This window comes from Choloepus didactylus, chromosome 2 (genome assembly GCF_015220235.1).
Source record: "Choloepus didactylus isolate mChoDid1 chromosome 2, mChoDid1.pri, whole genome shotgun sequence".
Taxonomy (NCBI): domain Eukaryota; kingdom Metazoa; phylum Chordata; class Mammalia; order Pilosa; family Megalonychidae; genus Choloepus; species Choloepus didactylus.
Genome location: NC_051308.1, coordinates 102,143,467 through 102,155,898, shown reverse-complemented (window position 1 = coordinate 102,155,898; position 12,432 = coordinate 102,143,467). Strand labels below are relative to the sequence as shown.

Here is a 12,432-nt window from a genome sequence, read left to right as displayed (position 1 = left end):
AATTCCTTGAAATTCTTCCATGCCTATTTATGGCTTCTGTTCGTATGTCCCATTGCCTAAACATTGAACCCTAGGAAAGTCTCATTGAAAGAGGCAGAAGAGGATGGTGTCTGCTTACAATAAGCTTTGGGGCTATTTCCTTTTAGGGTATGAAACTTGGAATTGCTAGATGCAATCACTGGCTGTATGTCTTGAGGCAGTCACTAACTCATTCTGCAAACAGTCTGGTAGCTGTTGAGAATACAAAGAATTAAATAAAAATGGGGCTCATGTTGGGGCAGGCACTAATCGATCAGTAATGAATATAAAATTAGAAATAATGATCAATTCTGTATAGAAAAATTATATTCATTTAGTGCATGTAACAATCAAGGGGATCAGAGAATATTACACAGTGGAAGTGACCACTGAGTAGAGATTTGAATTATACAAAAGAGGTAAGAAACTCCTTGACAGAGGGTCAAGGAAGAAAGAAAAGGAAGAAGGAAATGAAAGAAAACCCACCGTGACTGAAATGGAGAGATTGAGAAGCAGAATACCTCTAGTGAGGTGGGCAGGGGTCAGTTTAAAGTATGGTGTAGTGTGATAAACAAACAAAACCATGTGGATTTGAAGTAATGTGAACCGTGGGTTCACATATGAGTTTTGGCACCTATCACCTGTATAACCTAATCAACTTTAACCTCTTCCTTCTCAGTTATCTTATTGATGAAAACAAACCTCGCTGGGTTACTGTGAATATTCCATGGGATAGTCTCTGGCATGTGGTAGATACGTATATTGTATTGTTATTGTCTTCCTATGTATGTTGTGGTCCTTCTTTTTTGTTAGCCTCTGGTCACCTTAATTTTAAGAACACAATGCTGAAATAATCACTGGTTTTTGGTCATTTACCTCTTGAGGCCAAGTGATAGTTTCCAAAAGGAAGATTCAGTCATTCGACATTTTTTGAGTACTGAGTATGTTCTAACACCTACCTTGTACAAGATATAAAGAATTACCTTGAAGATATAAGAATGAGTCATTTTGTAGCTAATGAGTAAATAGATATTTTTATAACACAGTTATGGAGGTTTTAATAGAGGTAGACACAGGGTATGGTTTGTTGAAGGGGAAGGAGGGAATGAGGTGCAGGAAACATTCCTTGTGGGAGGAACCATTGAAGAAGGTTACAGAGGGGAGAAAGCTATTGCCAGTAACCCACAAGGAAGAATGCTGCAAGGACAGAGGATCGCAGAACTCTTCTGCACGAGGCTGCTAGGAGAGGCTGGTTAGCCTGGCCATTCCTGGGCCTCAGCACTTACTGAATGGCTGCACTCAAAGTGCTCAGGACTTTGTGGAAGGAAATCCTTGGACCATGCTCTCTGGCTAGGGCTAGACACTGGCCAAGACCCACATCTGCAAGACCTGCTTGTGTGTTTCTTTTTCTGGGCATGTTTGGTTATGGGAACACAGTGTTCCTGCTGCTGGCAGTGGGTGGGTACACTGAGACACATATTTTACCCCAACTAAATCTATGCTCGTAACACTTTGTGGTCTGTGGATCACACTTCCCACTTAACTCGCGTACATACCATGGTGTCACTATTCTTTTGTGATTTGTTTTGGCTTCGTCTTCTTTAGGCAAGATCACCTTGAATATCTGACTTTTCTACCACTTTCCTGGGGTGGAATTCTACTGCCTAGAAAACATCATAGAAAGCTTCTGTTTCATCAAGTAAGTGCCTTAACCATATTATCCTCCGACCTACTCCATTCCCATTGTTGGCCATTAAAATCTTACTCATCTTTCAAGATTCAGATCAGATGCTGATTTCTCCATGAAGCATTCCTTGATCACTCCAGTTTAAAGGGATTTCTCTCCTGTTGTAATTTTGTGCTACTTGTTACCCTAACAGTGAATCCGAAATTTGGTTGATTATTAGTGTTACCTGGGGGAACTAACTTTCTTCCTTCCTAATAAACTTTTTTCGAACAATTACAGATGTACTTCTTAGAAGACAGTACCAAGCGTTCCTGTATACCCACACCCAGTTTTCTCTATTAACATCTTAAGTTAGTATGATATATACGTCACAATTAGTGAACCATTATTATTAACTAAAGTTCGCAATTATTTATATTTCCCCAGTGTTCCCCTAATGTCCTATATCTATTCCAGGATCCCTTCCAGAACACCACATTACATTTAGTCATTATGTCTCCTTAGGTTCCTCTTGGTTGTGACAGTTTCTCAGGCTTTTCTAATTTTTGATGACCTTGACAGTTTTGAAGAGTACCAGTAAGACATTTTGTATAATGTTCTTCAATCGGGATTTTATAAAAAGATTTTTCTCTTGTTTACACTGGGAACAAGACCACGGAGGCCATTCTCATTACCTCACATCAATATGACTTAATACTGTTGATGTTAACTTTGGTCATCAGGCTTGAGGTAGGGTTTGTCATGTTTCTCCACTGTAAAGTTCTTCTTTTTTTTTTTTCTTTCTCCCTTTCTATCCTCTACTCTTTGGAAGAAAGTCACTAATGAGTAGCCCACACTTAAGGAATGGGAAGTTATACTCCACCTCCTTAACAGTGGAATGTCTACATTAATTATTTGGAATTAATCTTCATGGCAGATCTGTCTATTCTTCCCCATTTATTTGTTCAACCATTTATTTATATCAATATAGAATTATGGATATTTATTAAATACTTTGGATTTATTTATTTATTTACTTATTTTATTGCTTAAATTGTTCCAGTTTTGACCATTGGGAGATCTTTCAGTTGGCTCCTGTATTTCTTTGACATATCCCCATCATTGTGGGTTTATTTTTGATGTTGTTATTAATGCTGTTTTTGTGGACTTTCTTACTTTCTGGCACTACAAGATGCTCCAGGCTCATCTTGGGTATCTTCTGTCCCAGTCCTAGAAACAGCCATTTCTTCATGGAGCGCTGGTTCCTTTTATTGGAGAATGGTGTCACAAACCAAGATCTGGACACTGAGTGTGTTCATTGCTACTGTGGTGTTGTTCTTCTAGGCCTTCTTAGCTGATAGAGCAAGGAGGCACGTGTGTGTCATCTAACCTGTGTATATGCACATATCTATAAATATTTCTATATATTACCATCTGTTTGCTCTTAAGCCAAACATGAATTCCTACTGATGTCTCCAACTCTAATTGATTACTGCATGGATCATTCTGAAGGAACTTTTAAAAATACAGAATCCTAGGCATCATTGCAGAGACAATGAATCAAGATAAATATTGAGCTTATTTCTTTTGAAAGTCAAACACAATCAAATTATTGAATGTTTTCCTTGGTTTAATATTGGAACCAATATAAAAATTATAACATCAGTTAAGATCATAATATAAGCTTTACTTGATTACCATTCACCATTTAGGTAAGTATTTATCTTAGTAAAACTTTGTCACCTGGCTATAGTTTTGTTCATTTTAATTCCATGAGTCTACAATATAATACATGATTATTGAAATTAAGTCCCATTCAACTCCCAAAGTCTATGGTTCTAAGTCCTAAATATAGAAATAAATACTGTAAAAATACAAATTTAGTTGTGAAAATCTGGTTTATTCCTGTTGGTGGTATCTGCCTCACTCATTTCCTCTCTCTGCTCACTCTTTTTGTTTGTTTGTTTGTTTTCATTTTTGGTGGGCCACAGACTTCAGTTCCAGCACCGTCCTCTGAGATCATCCTGACTCCCAGAATGCCGTTGGTGCTGCTCCTGCTGCTGCCTATCCTGAGTTCTGCAAAAGCCCAGGTTAACCCAGGTAACACAGCCTCACTTAGCCACATGCTAGAACAGCAGCTGAATGTTCAAGCCTATCAGTGTTCGCCTTGGGAAAGGCCATGCCAATGGGATCCAAAGGGTCGTTTGTTTATTTACCTCCATGGTGAAATGTGGGCAAAGCCACATTTTGAATAGAAACTAATACGATTTCTCTCTACATATAATATACTAAATACTGAGAGAGGGCTTCTGATACAGAGTACAGTAGAGTAAGATAGAAGGGATTTTTTTTTTTTTTTTTTAATGTGAGGTGGAGCAGTTGGGGAAGAAACAACCATTTGCTTCTGCATGTTTTGGGAAAAACAGAAGGAGAGAATTTTTAGATGCCTTGGAGAATTTATGCAGATTGGTTTTCCAATTGTTTCTGCCTGGCTTAGGCCTGACTTTAACTTGGATGCCCTGTTAACCTTTTGGCATCCTGGTCCTGTGGATTCTCAGGTAGGCTCTGTTTCCTACACAGTATGACCATGCACAAAAATAGACGCATAGGAGACCTTTCAGGCCCATTTGTTTTTGTATTACATCTTAAAAATTTAAATTGAAGTATGCAATTGTTATCACTTGTTTGTTAACTACAGTAATGTCGCTTAACAATCTATCCAAAGCTCAGTGCCACAAAACAAGCATTTGTTTTGCTCGTGAGCCTGTAGGTTGGTGATTTAGGCAGGCTTGGTTGGACTGCTCTTCTGGTTTGTCTGAGTCCACTCACAAATCTAGGAGTCTTCTTGCTATTTGCTCATATAGGGTGGCCTTGGCTCTGATACGTGGAGCATCTTGGCTGTGCTCTGTAGACTAGCCTGGACATTTTCTCATGGAAATTGCAAAGGAGCAAGAGCAGAGGCAGAAACCTGAGAATTTTTCTAGTCTGTACTTGAGTTATGTTCATTAAGATCTTAGTGGCTAAAAACAAGTTTATGGCCAAATCCAGATTCAGAGTGGAGGGTACATATAAAAAATTATACTGTAAAGGCCTGACTACAGAGAAGGATAAAGAATTGGAATAGTTTTTCATTCTGCCACAAATATAAATATAGAAATGTATACATATTTTAAGTGTTCACCTTATGAGTTTTATGAACTGAACAGAACCATATAAACAGTACCCAGATTAAGAAACAAAACTTCACTGCACTTCAGAAGCCCCAGAAGCCCCCCTCATTCTTCCTTCCAGTCTCTTCCCCTCTCCACTCCAGGTAACCATTATCCTGACTTCAAACAACATAGAAAGTTTTACCTGCTTTTGTACTTTATTTAAATGGACTCATATTCTGCATATGTATTCTTTTGTGTCTGGCTTCTTTCACCCCATGTTTTGTTATGATATTCATACATGTTGTTGCACGCAGTTGTCAACTGTTCATTCTCCTTGTTGTACAATATTACTTTGTATGACTATTTTATTTATCCAGTTTACTGTGCATGGGAATTTTGATAGTTTCTAGTTTGGGGCCATTATGAATAATGATCTTATTTCTTATGATCATTTTTGTGCAGGTCTTTTGGTAGAAATGTATACTCAGTTTTTGGGGTGTTTATCTAGGTTATGCTAGGTCATATGGAAATATGTGATGTGCTTTTATACATACTGCAAAAGAGTTTTCCAAAGTGATCTTACCAATTTACCATTCCACAGCAGCACAGGAGAGGCCCTGTTGCTCCATGCCATATTTCAGTTCTTGAGGTTGTTTCATTTTGTCCTTTTTCTATAGCACGTGGGTACATTTTTGAAAATGCTTACACTCTTCCCTTCCCAAAAATGACATTTCCATGGGCTATTCTTTATCCCACCAATAAGAAATATAATCAAAACTCCTTAAATTCAAAGATGTATTGGTTGAGTAAATCCTGTGCTGGGTTACTTTCTTGTAATGAGCTGAGGTGGTACATCTCAGATCCTGACCTTGGGCACCAAGCATTCATTTTTGTGCTCTGCTGTGTATTCCTATTTCTCTCACCCAATGTTGCAAGTTAGGTTGCCTCCTACCACATTTCAGAGCCCTGGTGTCATTGTCTCTGCCCTGAGCTGCAAGGAATGGTTGCTGTAGGTGCACTGAATGACAGGGTGTTTTGGTGATAAGTACGGGTATGACATGAGGACATTTAAACGACTAAACAAGGAGTGCTGGCCTTTTGTGTTAAAGTACACTAGTGTAACCTGGGAGCAGGAAATGGGCTGTTTGAAGAGAGCAGTCATCTTAAAAATTCTTTTTCTTACTCCTGGTTTCAGGAATTTCTTTTGGCTTTTTTTTTTGCCAAGGAAAAAGAAATAAAGATCTTTATAGGAACATGGGCCATTTGAGGCCTATTGAAAGACTTATCCTTTTCTCTACCATTGCTTCCTATTTTACCAACTTAAGTCAGAGGAAATTGCCATCCATCATCACTGTTAAAGGTCTAGTCACAGCTTCGAACTGATGGTGTCTTATGACTTGCACACTGCTGGCCGTAGAGTAAGCATATAGGAAATGCATAGATGACTCATCAGGAGCTCTAATTGGTATCTACTGCAACACTGATGTAACAGTAAATTCTTGGCCAGTAGATTTTTCCCACAGATTGGCTACATTTCATAATAGATGGAATGCTGGACTTCAGTTTGGAGACCTGGGTTATAAATACATCTAATGTATGTTCAGTTATTAAAATATTGACATACATTTTCATTGATTGTTGATTATAAATTATGGGTTTGCAAATGTAAGAGTAAGATAGTAACTGGGCTAAGCAGTAAATTCAAGTGATAATATAAAGTCTAAAATAAACTCATTAGTTTGAGCTCATTGTTGAAGATTTCACAATACCGTTTGTCAACAAGCTTCCTCTATTAGCATAACTGAGTTTATAATCAAGATGTTGAATTAAAAAAGTCAATATAGAAAAATGTCTTATGTAATTGCTGTTACTTTAGCAGAAGCCAAGAGAGGATGAATAATATTGTTGATATTGAAAGAAATTCTTTACTTACTGAGACCATAAGTCTCCTATAGGTGTCACCCCATGGAGGTTAGGGAGCGGTGCTAGTGTGATGTAGATAGCTGATCCAGGTAAGTAGGCAGTGGGGACTGTAAACCCACTGCTCTAGAGCATCTGAGCTTTGGCAGGAGTAGCAGAGCAGGTGGTGGAGCAGGTGATTTTGGTGGCATTGCCAGTACTGAAGATGAAATTTTCAGTGGGGGCTGTGGTATAGCTGTGTAGGTCCATATGAGAAATACTGACATCCAGATATGTATATGCAGTCATCAGTATGGGGCAGTGTACTTAATCAGCTTATAACTGCACCAGGACCAGGAGCCCATGACTGTCAATTCAATGGGAAAGTCATTGGAAGAGTTTGAGGCAGATCTCTATATCAAAACTATGGTTTAGGTAGGAGTTATAATTTAGCTAGTGACATCTACATCAAGCAAATGATTACACCAACAATTTCTGCAAATCATTTTTGAACAAACCTACAAATGATTTGGATGTTATTAGAATAATTTGATGAATTTTTTTGCAATATATTTAGGAAAAAAATGTATTTAGTTTACTTAGAAAATTATTTTGAGAAATAACCCTGCTTATAATCCTGGCTTGGTCACAAATGAGTTGTGTGATATTGAGCAAGTCATTATTCTTCTCTTTATTCTTTCTTAGTCCTTTTCCCTGTAGGGAGATGAAGATGGATTAAATAATTAGATGCCTCTGTCATAAAATTGCTATGATTTTATGGCGTGGAGCGTTACTATCCGTATTGGAAGTATTGGTGGACTTGAGGCTTGGAAGCATGGTCCTGAACTTGCATGACTGTTCTTTTGTAAGAAAGACCACTTATCCCCAACTCCTGCCACTTCCCTGACTCAAGTATCAGAAGTCTGAGCTTTAGGGAAATTTTGCCTCTAGGGCTAAGCACAGAGGAGATGGTTAATCAACTTCTCAAATTTAAATGCTAAAATACCCCCCTAGTGAAAGGCTGAGTATAGAAACCCAGCCCTAGCCTGACACCTAAACCACAGGAGCTTCTTGGTGGTAGAAATCACTCCAAGGTGGGGCCAAGAAGAAGCATTTCAAGCAGGAGAAACAGTGTAACAATGACTGAAAAGGAGGGAGAGGTGCATATGGGGTGGCCTGTAGAGGCTGACCCAGAGGGGCTGCTTTCCCATCTCCCTGTTGGGTAAATCTTCCCCTCATGCTCAATCTGGGCTGGGCTGCTGGGGTTGGTAGGAGAGCTGAGGGTACCTCCGTGGGGAAGTGAAGCCTTTAGATTCCACCACATGGATCAAGAATACATCAGGCTATAGTGGTTGTTAGACCAGTCACCAGAGTCAGGTTTCTGCGAGCGTTATAACCACTGTTAACATGGCTAGCAGGTGCCCAGGACCTTGTGCTTTTTCAGGTAAGATAAGATGATGAGTAGAAGTGACCTGATTATCTTGAAAACAGAGCACAGGGGTCTGAGGACTCACCCAGCCAACTGAAGAACTGCTATGTGTGTAGAACCCAGGGGCAGATGACCCCACCCTTCTGACTTGCCTTGAGACCACTACTTAAGCTTGAGAAAAGGAGAAACACCCCTTCTCCCCAATAGGCAACCCATGCATTTGGAATCTTGTGGTTCAGAGCCAGAACCAGAGCAGTTCTGGCAATTCCTATTTTCTTATCACATTTCCCCCTCATAGGAAGCAGGCAACTTGCTAGCAGTTCAGAGCTCTAGGGTGGGGGGTGGCGGTGAGGTTCTTTGGTGTCTAGAATGTTTTCACCTTGAAAGAAGGAACAAAGCCATTTGGGGTTTGTGATTTGGAAAGGGGAAGCTCTTCTCCTCCTGGCGCCAAATATCAGAACACCACCATGGTTTTTGCTCTTTCCAGCATCAGTTCCATGCTCCAGAGAGTTCTTAGGTCTGTACATTGATGTCTAGGCAAACGTAAGCCTAGAATATTGGAAAGGACTTTAGAGACAGATGAGGGAACTGGGAATCAAAGTGGCACCAACAATGCCCTGAGGTGGTTTGCCCCATCACATTTCTAGCCTATGTTAAAGCTGGAACAGGAACCCAAGGCACCTGGTCCTAGCTCCATGTTCTTTCCTCCATACCAGTTGGCCCCTCAGGGAGGGATTTGAGTAAATGACTTTTCTCAATTAATCATGTATGGATATGCAGTCTCATGGTTTCATTTTTGCTACTTCCAGTGTATATTTATGGGAGGGAGAAGTAATTGGGATTTTATGAACAGCCTGGGGCTAAAGACTAGAGCAAGACTAACAGGATCATCTAGAGCTCACACCAGGAACCTTAGCCTCTTCAGCATTCTAAGCCAGAAGGCTGGAGGTAGAAGTCTTTCCAGACTGACGTCCTCACAGAGCACCTGAAGCCCTAGGGGCACTCTAGCTCCCTTCTGCCCAGAGCTGCCCCCGACTCCTCGCCCCCTCCTTGCCCACCAAGGCTGATACATGTTAATTCACCTACACACATTTCCTAAGTGGAAAATCATTTTTGTTTCCCTGGGTTCTCATCATTCATGTCCACAGAAATGTGCTGAGAGGGTTTTTATGGCCTCATCTGTTAACAAGAATGTGGTGCTGGTTTCAGGTTTCTGAAACCAGGCCTCGGGGCTACTGCTTTGTGTGTGTGTGTGTGTGTGTGTGTGTGTGTGTGTGTAGCAGGCCTGAGCTGGGCCCTGGGAGGGAGATAACAAGGCTGAGAAGAGACCTCCCTGGTTGAATTGGTTGAATTTCTCTTAAGTGAGGAATGCTAGATACGGCTCAGATAGGGTTTTTTTTTTTCTGCTTGCATGTTTGTTTGTCAGTCTCTAGCCTGAGGGTGGCCTCTGGGATCCTTCCTGTCAATAAAAGGATTTTTCTCTGGGGATAACAGAGGCTCATATACCCCATATATCCTTTGAGCCTTCTTGTTTGTACCCAATGGGGAAAAAGAAGATGCACAACTCGACAAATAGTACCAACTAATATTTATTGAATACTTACTATATTCCTGCTGCCATTCTAAGTGGTTTCAACAAATTCAATTTTCACAATAACCTTATGAAATACATGGTATTATTATTTCAGTTTCACAGATGAGAAACTGAGGCACAGGAACATTAGGTAACTCACCCAAGATCACACCCCATTATAGTGGCAGAGCCAGGTTTGAATCCCACTCCAGTACACACACCCTTGATTTCTGTGCTTACTGCCTACCATGGAGTGTTCGACTCAGAGAATATCGAGTTAGAGAGAACCTCAGAGACCATGCATGGACTAGCTATGAATAGACTTCAGGGCCTTGTGAACCCCTTGAAATTCTAGCTCAAACTTAATGTGTGGAGGCAAAAACACATTTTCCAAAGGAGAAGCTCTTTAACTAATATCTGATTCTCAAGTCTGCAACCAGTTCCAGAAAGGCTACAAATGATAGGTTTAATCTAACCTTCTACAAATGAGGAAACTGAGAGTCAGGGAGGTGAAATGTTGGGAGGAAACATGTATGGAAAGAATATCACCAGAACTAACTTTGGATCCAGCCTCTGCCACCTTCTAGCTGGGTGAGCTTGGACAAAGTTTTAGCATCTCTGAACCTCAGTCTTCTCATCTAGCACCTGTTACTTCCTTAAGGGTTGTTATAAAGATTAACTAAGAGACTATATATGTCAAGTACCTAGTACAGGGTCAGGCACACAGAAAATGATTAATAAATGCTGGATTCTTTGCCCTTCTCCTAACTTAATTTCATATATTGTGCTGCCATGGTGGCAGACTTCATTAGTCTTTCCATTGTCCTATATTATCTCCTTCTGTAATTTAACTTTAAAATTATCTTCTTTTCTGTATCAGACAAGGGCAGGTTTTTCCACACCGTCTGGGTCTTATGTCTTGGGACGGAAGAGTTCCAAATGCATCTTTGCATAAAAACAACCTTACAATCCAAAGTAGCTAGCTGACCCCCTCGTCTATACTCTAAACATCTGCCTTTACCCTGCTGTTCGGTAGTCTGTGCCCTGTGGCTCAGATCCCTCACTTGTAAATGTGGTGAGATGAGTTGGAGGTAATGCAAGAAAGGACAGAGCCCCACTTTTGTGTGGTCAGCAGGGGTAGGGACCCTTGGCTACCTCTTCTAAACCTCCGGGCCTGGAGCACAATCATGAAGCTGCAGGAAGGACACCACACACTGTTCCTTTCTTGGACCTTTCGGGTTTTACCATCACCTATGCAGTTCAGGTGTGCTCAGGATTCCCCTGTGGGGGCGCCAACAATGTTCTGAGGAACAGAACAGGGGCCAGTGAGTCTGGCTACCATGGAGACCCAGCAATGGGGCCACAGGGTGTACATGACTGCTGTCTCACATCCTTGCATATTGGTGCTTTCCCGAAAGCTGACAAGAAATCCGGGAGCCTGAAGAGATAGGATCAAGCTATTTATTATAGAGCTATAGGTGTGTGACATCGATAGACTGATATAGACATGAAATAGTATCTGAATATATGACAACACAAATATGTAAAATGTGTGGGTGTGTGTATGTATTTATTTATGTTCATATCAATCAGCTCAAATCTTCAATATTATGCTGGTCGAGATACTGAAAAGAGTGCAACCCCGAGGGCTTTGTGCAGCAACAAAATGACTAATTTGCTTTATATGTCTACTCATTTATTCATTTTTGCCTTCCTTCTTTCTATTTGTACTTATCATGTACCAAATATTTGGGTCAGTTCTTTATAAAGCAATTGATAACTTAAAACACTAGAAGAGCATTATTTAAAGCACAAGTCTCAAACTGGTGGTCCCTTTCAGGTCAGTATTCGAAAGGTCATGCAACCTGCTACAGGGTTATCACAAAAATGCTTTATTTACCTCCTATTAGCTGTGCTCAGTCTACCCCTGATTTAAAGAGATCCTGTGACTTCTGGACTCTTTTATAAAATGAAGAATCCTTTTGCAGTGTGAACAATAACCTGATTTAACTTCTTTAGCGATTATCTTTAAAAACCAGTGAGTTTTGCAAAGCATAGCATACCTATAGTTTGCAGAGTGTGGAACTTGAGGTCAGTTTGCTTCTCAAGGATAGCAGGTTCATTGAGAAGCGTGCCCAAAATTCATTCAAGATGCAGGGGCCTATTTCAAAAGGACCTGTGATGGAGGAAAAGGGAGGTGGAAAGGAGAGAAAGAAGAAAAGCAGAAAGGAATAAGGGGAAAATGTGAGGAGGGAGAAAAAGGATGGACAGAATCAGAAGCTGACCCTCTAAGCCAGCATTAAGAGCTGTGCATCACCTGCCTTTGAAGACTCCAACTGGGCTGGTGGCATGGTACAGCTATTTAATGTTGCAGGAAGAATCTATTTGCATTACAGTTATTTCCCAAAGTCTTCAGGCTACACAGAAACACAGTGCTACCCTGGTAGCCTAGCATTCTCAGCAACTTCCTCCCTCTCAGAGCTATTTCCCAAGCACTGTGCTTTCATGCAAAAATATTGAGGTGCTTGTAATTTGAGGAATCAGCTATGATGGAGGATCTACCTGTCCTGGAGAGCTGTGATGCACTGGGAGGGTAGCTTGGTATCTACATCTTTGGAGATCAACAAAAGGAAACTTGCAAGACCTTCTCAGAAAAGATGATTCTAGCTTTAAACCTGTCCAAAGAACTTCATTC

At 40.5% G+C, this 12,432-nt stretch overlaps 1 protein-coding gene across 4 annotated transcripts in view; it reads left to right on the top strand.

Moving 5' to 3' along the window:
- DDR2 (discoidin domain receptor tyrosine kinase 2) overlaps nucleotides 1-12,432 on the top strand; it is a 159,643-nt gene that overhangs the window by 88,472 nt on the left and 58,739 nt on the right. For 3 of the 4 annotated variants that reach the window (XM_037825470.1, XM_037825469.1, XM_037825471.1), the window contains 2 exons: nucleotides 1,624-1,717; nucleotides 3,676-3,784. In XM_037825470.1, the coding sequence (XP_037681398.1) occupies nucleotides 1,624-1,717; nucleotides 3,676-3,784 (203 nt within the window). The remainder of the gene's footprint in view (nucleotides 1-1,623; nucleotides 1,718-3,675; nucleotides 3,785-12,432) is intronic. The other variant, XM_037825472.1, reaches the window with a different exon arrangement.